Source organism: Crocuta crocuta, unplaced genomic scaffold (genome assembly GCF_008692635.1).
Source record: "Crocuta crocuta isolate KB4526 unplaced genomic scaffold, BGI_CrCroc_1.0 scaffold50, whole genome shotgun sequence".
NCBI classification, from domain to species: domain Eukaryota; kingdom Metazoa; phylum Chordata; class Mammalia; order Carnivora; family Hyaenidae; genus Crocuta; species Crocuta crocuta.
Genome location: NW_027527428.1, coordinates 3,659,449 through 3,667,902, shown reverse-complemented (window position 1 = coordinate 3,667,902; position 8,454 = coordinate 3,659,449). Strand labels below are relative to the sequence as shown.

The 8,454-nt window shown below is 61.7% G+C and overlaps 1 protein-coding gene across 2 annotated transcripts in view; it reads left to right on the top strand.

Moving 5' to 3' along the window:
- Positions 1 to 521: 521 nt before the first annotated feature.
- CYGB (cytoglobin) overlaps positions 522 to 8,454 on the top strand; it is an 8,110-nt gene continuing 177 nt past the window's right edge. The window contains exons 1-3 of one of the 2 annotated variants that reach the window (XM_077756873.1): positions 522 to 688; positions 5,371 to 5,602; positions 5,923 to 6,086. In XM_077756873.1, coding sequence (XP_077612999.1) covers positions 546 to 688; positions 5,371 to 5,602; positions 5,923 to 6,086 — 539 coding nt within the window. In that variant the 5' untranslated portion in view covers positions 522 to 545. Of the gene's footprint in view, positions 689 to 5,370; positions 5,603 to 5,922; positions 6,097 to 8,454 lie in introns of both variants that reach the window. The other variant, XM_077756882.1, reaches the window with a different exon arrangement.

Below are 8,454 nucleotides of genomic sequence, written 5' to 3'. Positions count from 1 at the left end.
GGGCGTTAGGAGACATGGACGCTGGCGTCAGGCTTGGTCTGGGAGTCAGAGGGGGGAGCTGGCTGTCCCGGGTGCAACAGTTGCTCGATGGGTGGGGACCCTTCGGCTATCTGAGGCCCAGCCCCCACCTCTGGTCCAGTGGCGCTCACATCTCTCTGAGCAGGCCCGCAGGACAAGAACTTGTCTCTTCCATGCCCAGAACCCCTCCCTAATCGGAGCCTTGGTAGCTGAGATGTCTCCAGCGGCCTGGGCCTCCCCAAGATTCCCTGACACCTTCGCCCCAGGACCTCTTTGCGCGGCCAGCAGCCTCTCCTTCGGACTTCCCTCCGCCAGGGCCGGGATTCTGGGCAGCGCCTGTTTTGTTGCCTCCCCGTGTCATTAATAAGCCACCCAGGGACTTTTTTCCGATGCCTTGGACGCCTTGTGCACGTACCGAGGGGGAGGGGATGCTGGCCGGAAGGACCGGGGGCCGCAGGCCTCTGGCGCTGAAGTTGGACAGCCGGCCCCCATCCCGCAGNGGAGCCGGGCTGGGCTTGGAGCTGCTCATGGAGAAAGTGCCGGGCGAGATGGAGATTGAGCGCAGGGAGCGGAGCGAGGAGCTGTCCGAGGCGGAGAGGAAGGCGGTGCAGGCTACGTGGGCCCGGCTCTATGCCAACTGCGAGGACGTGGGGGTGGCCATCCTGGTGAGGTAGGTGTCGCTCCGGCCCGGCCGAGCCCGAGCCCGGGGGCGGGCGGGCGGCAGCGGCTCCCGGCAGGGGCGGGTTCGGCCCGGTCCGAGCTCCTCCGGGGCCACCTCTCCAGCTGAAATTGGGGCCGGGCCTGCCCGAGTGCAGGCAGTGTGGGGTTTCTTGGGGGTGGGCGAAGCCCTGGCTGAGCCGTCCTGGCTCTGGGCGTGGGGCTCGGAACTAAGAGGCAGACGAAGAAGAGGGGCCCCCTCTCCCCGCCTCCTCTCCGGGGCCTCGGAACTCCAGGCGCCGCCAGCCCGAGCCGTGCCTTCCTCACATGCCACCCCAACCGCCCAACCCGGCTGTCACAGACACACACTTCACCAACCCTTCAACTGGGGGCTCCCCATTTTAGAGGCAGGAAAACTGAGGCTCAGCCACGGAGGGGGACAAAGAGGAGCAGACCCCTTTCTCCAGCGCCGCCCCTTTCTGTGTTCAAAACCTCTGGGAAGGACAGAGCAAAGGGCCAGAGAATAGAGGTCAGAAGGAGTAGGTCACTGGGGTCTCCTTTTCCCAGCTGGCCCCTTCCTGCCCCTTGGGGGTGCGCGGGCAGGGAGCTCCCAGGTGAGGCACAGGTGAGCTGAGAAGCAAACAGTCCCTGGGGCAGAATCCTTGCTGAGCACAGTAGAGGGAAAGGAGGCTCCACCCTGAAGCCACCACCTGGGAAGGAAAGGCCATGTGTCTCGGGCTCAGAGGTTATCCAGGTGCCACATGGCCCTGAAGCACACTGATTTACACATCTACACACCCCCGGCCGCTCCGTTCTTCTATAGTTAATGTGCCCAACCCCCACAGGCTAGGAACTCACTATAGCTACGGACTGATGATGCTCTCTTCCCACACACGCTGATCCCTGGGGCCCCAGACCCGTGCTCACCCTCAACCCTCCGTCCGGCAGCGGGATCTCCAACAGAGTAGGGAGTCTTACTATTTGGAGATAGGGTGAGCCCTTGCTTGTGGAAAGGAGTGTTGAAATGCATGCCCGGCTCCCTGTCCTGGCCCGGCTTTGGCTCCCGTGTCTCTCTCTTTTTTCTGCCTCCCCCAAGCCTGGGACCTGCCCAGCTCCATGTCGATATGCCCAGATTCCAACTTGGAAACAGCTTTGGGAGGAAAAAGAGCAAGAAGCACTCTCGAGTGCCCCTTCGGAGGAGGAATGATTCTAGAGGAAGGGATACGAGTGTGTGGGCAGCTCCGAGGCCCAGAAACATAGGGGGGAAGGAGGGGAGGCCAACGGGGGTTTCAGATCCTGAAGCCATCAGACGTTCTGAGGCACCGACCTGCGCATGGAGCACCCACATAAGCACACGGTGGGTAGCGGAGTCACGGGTGCGCCAGGCTGCATCCCTGGAGGGTGGCCCTTAGCCGCGTACGTCGGCACATGCCAGCCCACCAGGCCTCGGGACGCACTCGGGTGGGCACGTGGGTCACCCAGAAGAAAGGAGGCGGAGTCCACGGGATGCTGGAGATTTTCTGTCCAGATACCTTGCCCTTTGCCAGGGAGGCCGGGGAGGGGATGTGTCCAGGATCCAGTATCCTGGGATACTTCCCCAGGAATGGGGGTGCAGAAGAAAGAATCAGCCAGAGCTGTTTCTGGACAGGCAGATGTCTTGGCAAGATTTTCTTTCTGTGCACCTCTGCAGTTCCCCATTCTTGACTCTTAGGGGGGCTGGGTTCGGGCTGGGGGAGGGGGGTGTTTACCTGAGTACTCGGGGCTCAATGAGAGGCCCACAATTAATCTGAGAAGGCCTGAGATAGCGGTTAGGTCTAGCCGGCTGGTCAGCCCAGGCCACACTTCGCCTGACCCACCTCTGCGCTGACGGGAGCCCAGCTCCTCCTTGCCAGACCCAAGCCTCGCCAGCCTTCCCCTCCTGGGTCCCTTCCTGCTCTCTGCCCCCTGACCTGTGAGTTGGGGGAGGGCTTGGTTAAGGGGAGTATAAGGGATAAGCTTCTCAGGTGTCCCAAAGGCCCCTCCCCAGATCCTGTGCCCCTCAGTTTTGTCACGGCCCCCCCAACTTCGCACACACCCACATGGACAGGGCCCCGCGAGAGCCTGAGAAATTGGTTTTCTGACCCAACGCTCTCAGGTCCCCCCTCCCCACTGGGCTAAGGCCAGCCCCACCCCCATGCCCTGCCCCCCACCCCCGCCCCAGGAGTTAGCAGCCACGAAGGGGGTGGCCATGGTGGAGACGCTGTCCAGGAGTCTGAACCAGACCCCACACCTGCACTCTGACCCACCGACCAACTGCGGGCTGAGCGGGAACGCCCAAGCTCTAGAAAGGCTCCCCTCCCGGTTGTAACTCTGCGGCCTTCCCCCCTCCACTCAGACAAGCCTATTTCAGGCTCTGCTAGAAACCCAGATGCCTCTGGGAGCTGAGAAACTCCCCAAGGCTGACTGGGAGGGTCGAAAGTGCATGTGGAGGGGCTGGGGAGAGAAGCCAGGATGAAGGAGCCGAGTGCGGCCCCTAGACTCCCCTGGTCCAGCAGAGAGGCCCCCTGGGACCGTCATTTCTTGGGGGCCACCACCTGGCCCTGGGTGTTGACCCAGGAGACCCACTGGGTTCTGGGCCACCATCTGCCTGGCATAGCAGTCGCTCTCCGAGGCTGGATGGGAAAGCTGTCAAGGCAGGGACTGTCTGGGCTCCTACCTGGCCCCGAGACCCACTTTGCTGGGCCATCGCGGGCATGGATGCCTGAAACAGAACGGGGCGCTAAAAGCAGTGGCGACCTCAGGAGCATATTGCTGGATTAATGAGACCACCTAATAAGTGCTCAGTGAGCCTTCCCTGTTTTTTCCTCATCAGTAAAATGGACACAGTGCCTGCTTGGCTGTGGCAATTAAATGAAATAATAGGTGGAGACGTTTCCACGTTGTTACACACCCGGCGAACGGCGATGGTTATGTTTATTGCAATACGAAATGCCCAAAGTCTGAGATGTTCATTCAAGTCCGGACTGGGCTCTTTACATTTGTCCTTCGTTACAGGACTCCTCCAGAAATTTCCAGCGTCTTTTCAGCCTCGTTGCCTAATTCGGCCCCCCACCAGAATATCTGTGAAGTACAGAGCCCGAGGAGCTCCCCCTCACACTTTTGCAGACAGGAGGTTGTGAAGCGGTTTGCCCAAGGTCACCCTGGGTCTCCACGGGAACCGGCCACTCCCCCGCCAGCCAGCAGCCGCTTTGTCGCCTAGAGGGATGGCCTGGGCCAGATGCGCTTTCTGCATCTGTTCTGGGTCTTTGGCCAAAGGGCTGATTTGGCAAATTATCAGCTTTCTCTAATCGCAGAAGGGGGTATGTTGTGTGAGGTTCTGATTGAGTCTAGGTCTGTACCTCCCACAACAGCCAGAGCCAGCTCTCCAGCATCACCCTGCAGACCACAGGGCCCTGGGCCGAGGTGACGGGTCAGAGGGTGTGTGAGAGCCGGGCTCCGTCCTTGGGCTGTGGGACCCAATCCAACAGGCAGAAAGGGAAGAAGCAATAAAAGGTGTCAGGGAGCCCCTAATGACCTTGAGGGGAGAGCAGCAGCCCCGGCACTCTGGGGAGGCGAGTCTGGCAGACGGGAGGAAGAGTGAGGAAGACAATCCCCTGTGTGGACTGAAAGGCTCAAGGAATGTTTTACCAGCAGGGTGTGGGCTGGAGGAAGATGGCTTGAGCTGGGACAGTTTGATCCCAAATTAAAGGACTGGGATCCCAGGTTAAGGACTTTGACTCTGTCGGGCAGACAGTGGGGAGCCGGTGAATGTTTTTGAGCGTGAGAGCGACCTAATGAAAGCGATGTTTGACCCAATGAAGTGTATTAGACAATTTCAGATAAACTGGGGAGAGGGGAGAGAGCTAGAAAGAATGAGGGTCTGCCCCCAAGACGTGTGCCGGCTTGAACGAGGGTCTGCCCCCAAGACGTGTGCCGGCTTGTTGGAGAGGAAGGATGGGCAGTTGTGAAGTAATTACGGAGCCGCGAGAGGCGGGTAAGATGAGTCAACAGCTTTAATTAAACCAGCCAATCAATATGTTCTGCAGACGGAGGGGGGAAGCAGGTAGTGAAGAGGGAGCAGATGGGCTGGCTGGAGAACTGGGCCTCTTTTCTTCCCCTCCGTTGACTGTGTGACCTGAGCGAAGTCACTTGGGCTTTACTTTGTTCACGAAGAAAGCTTTACCTTTATCGTGATAAAGGCTGGCATTTACTGTGCTGAGGACTCCGCATGCGATCTCTCTGTGCATCCTCATAACAAGCGAGGGACAACGATGCCCATTGCACAGATGAGGAAACTGAGACCCAGAAAAGGGAAGTCGCTTGCTCCAGGTCACACTGGCCCCAGATCCCAGAACTAGAGCTCTCGTGGTTGCTGCTGGGATTGGAGCAGGGCTGGAAGGGTGTGGAGGGTTTAGAAAGGAGCCCAGAGCAAGGAAAGCAGAGGCCCGAGAGACAGAGCCGATCTGTGCAAGTCTGGCAGATGGAAATGGCCAGGACCTGGGTGGGCGGCTGCATATAAGCCAGCTCGGCCAGACGGAGGGTCTGTGTCCGAGGGACTGCACACATGGTGGTGAAAATTACTGGTCCCCCCGCCCCACCCCACACCCCCATCATCCTGGCCACCTCGGGGTGGAGCCGGGGCAGCCCCTCCTTCAGGCCTCACTTGCCTCCTTCCAGGTTCTTTGTGAACTTCCCGTCCGCCAAGCAGTACTTCAGCCAGTTCAAGCACATGACGGAGCCCCTGGAAATGGAGCGGAGCCCCCAGCTGCGGAAACACGCCTGCCGGGTCATGGGGGCCCTCAACACTGTCGTGGAGAATCTGCATGACCCCGAGAAGGTATCCTCTGTGCTCGCCCTTGTGGGCAAAGCGCACGCCCTCAAGCACAAGGTGGAGCCGGTGTACTTCAAGGTGCGTGGCTGGGCGGTGCGGCCGCTCTGACCACCCACCCTGGGAACCCTCTGGGAGTGCCCGGGGGGGGGGCAGCAGAGGTGACCAGTGGGACATCCAGCCTCTTCCCCTGGAGTGGCTGTGACAGGGAGGGGCAGCAGAATTGGGGGGCAGTGGGGGGGATGGGTGTCGAAGGTGTCGGGTCCCCAGAGCTGCCAGTCTGTCGTGTCGTGAATAATGCCCTCGGCCAGCCACTGGATAGGAGGGGTGCTGGGGGCCGTGGGAGCTTCGGGGAGCGGGACGCCCAGGCATTTACTTCCCCCTCCTCCCTTTGCCCCCAGATCCTCTCTGGGGTAATTCTGGAAGTGATCGCCGAGGAATTTGCCAATGACTTCCCACCGGAGACGCAGAGAGCCTGGGCCAAGCTGCGTGGCCTCATCTACAGCCACGTGACTGCCGCCTACAAGGAAGTGGGCTGGGTACAGCAGGTCCCCAACGCCACCACGTGAGGAGGGGTGAGGGTGGGCCGGGCAGCCCCCCAGCCGTGTCCTCCCCTGCCCCCTGCCCTCCCACCTCTCCTGGGGCACAGGAGCTGACTGCCGGGGCGGGGATGCTTCCGGGAGGCTGGGTCCAGGGTCCGGGGTCACCCTTAAGAACAGGCATGATGGGAAAGGGCCGGCTTGAGCCCGGGGCCCCTGCTCGAGGCTGCTCAGAACAGCGGGCCTGGGACAGATTCTCCTCCGGGAGAGCCATCCCGTTCCTTAGAATCGGAGAGCAGCTCACAGCCCAGCGCAGCGAGGCCCTAATAGGTTCCTGGCGCGAGAAGACTGGCTCGTCGGGCCCAGCGGCAGCCCATACCATCTCCTGCCACTTCCTCCCTGGGTACCGGCCACGTGGGGGATGTTTTTCATCTAAGGCTGACCAGTGCTCCCCCTGCGTCCGCCTCAACAGGGCTGCAGCCGGGAGAGTCACGAGGATGTGTGCACACGCACGCACACGCCCCAGCCCACGGGGGGCCCGCGTGGGGGTCATCGCCACGCGCACGATCAGGGGGTGTTTACTTCCAGGCTGATCCTGGAGGCCGGGTTCCCAGTTTCTGGGGATGGGCTCGAGGAGGGTGGCCTGCCTCGGTGGCTCCAGCTAAGTGGGAGCACGAGGGAGGGGAGGGCTGGCCCCTCGACGTGGTGGCTGGGAACACTCCGGCCTGCCCGGGCCCCCAAGGGGCAAGGCGGCTTTGGGAGCTCAATGGAGGGGCGGAGGCAGAGCTCCAGAAGGAAAGAGGGAGAAGAGCGTAGGCGGGAATGGGAAGCAAGGGTCAGCCAGCAGCTCGGGACACGCGTTGTAGAGAAACATTCCCAGCAGTTTCCCATGGAAAAGGCGCGTCTCCTCCCCGGGCTCCAAGATCTCCTGCTCCCAGGCCTCCAGGCCCAGCTCTGGGGGAGGTCCCTGGAGGGCGACCTTGGGAGGCCGGGCCTCCGACCTTCCTGCTGCTGACCACACTGGCCCCAGCTGGCTCCTCCCCCTCCCTTCCCCCCACATCGGCACCACCCGGGGATGGTTGGTGGGGGGGAGATGGGGGGGGCTCGGGAACTTCTGGCTACAGCCAGGCAGCGACTCCAGATGTGCACAGCTGGGCTCTGGGCGGCCCCAGATCCCTGGGGTGGACGGAAAGCAGGCAGGAGAGCTTTACCTGCCAGAGGAGATGCCGGCAGAGCCCAGAGCGCTGCCGGAAGCAGACAGAGGGGCCGGAAGCAGACAGAGGGGCCGGGGAAGTTCAGTGGGGGGGAAGGGGCTCGCCCTCCCACGCCTCTCCCCAGGCTGGCTTCTCCGCTGCGTGCCGGAGATGAGTTTGTTTACAGCCAGGAGACAAGACTTCCTGCTTCTAGAGAAAAGGGCTTTTTTACAGGGGCCTAGAGGGACCGCAGAGGGAGAAGGAGAGAGAGCTGGCCAGTGCACGCCCCAGTGAATCAGAAACACATGGGCCGCATTTCCCGACACGAAGCCCTGTCCCCTCCCCCTCTTTTGCCCCAGCCGGACCCCTGGGATTCCATCTCGCCAAACCCCAAACACTAAGAAACCACCAGAAGCTCCGTCTGCCCGTTTCTGCTCCTCATGGAGTGAACGGGGATAGGCTACAGGGACGGGCTGGCCGGGCCCCCACACCCATCTAGGCTTGGACATCCCGAATTTACGTCACTCCCCACCCCCCGCACCCCCGCCAGACATGAAAGGGCTCGTCCCTTCATCCCTTTGCACACTCTCCCCCTACCCGGGTCTCCTGAGGGCACGGGTGCGGGCGCCAAGAAGGCATGTGGCCCTGGGCCCCGGCCTACAGACCCCACCTACTGCCGAGGTTCAGATGGGGTGAGACGGTGGGAGGGAGTTGCACAGCAATCCCAGCAGGTCTCCATCCAGTTTCTCGTACCAGGGCAGCAGCGCTGGGCCGCCCTTTACGGAAGGGTCTCTGCTCAAGGGTGTGTGTGCCTTTTCTCATGGGTGGGGGGGTCGGGAGGTTGGGGGGTGCGGTGGTGAGTTCAGGGGGCCTTCATGGGCAGAGAATGCCTGTGTGTGGCAAGAAGGGTACCCAGCCAGGCCCACCCGAGAGGGGACACTCAGAACTCATAGAAAAAGGGCCGAAGTGTTGGTTCACACAGTTGATGTTACCCCAGATGTTATCCACCTGGTGGAGAGAGAGCTGCGGTTCAGGGGGGCCGCCTGACTTGTCTGAGGCCGCCTGGCAGGTTCCCAGCAGAACTGGGGTCTAGTGGGCTCTGCCTCCAGGCGGCCGTGCCCTGGGCCTCTCGGCAGATACTGTCCTGCCTTGCCGTCCCCTGATCCCTCCCCCTGACCCCCCCACTTCCCCTGGTCCCACT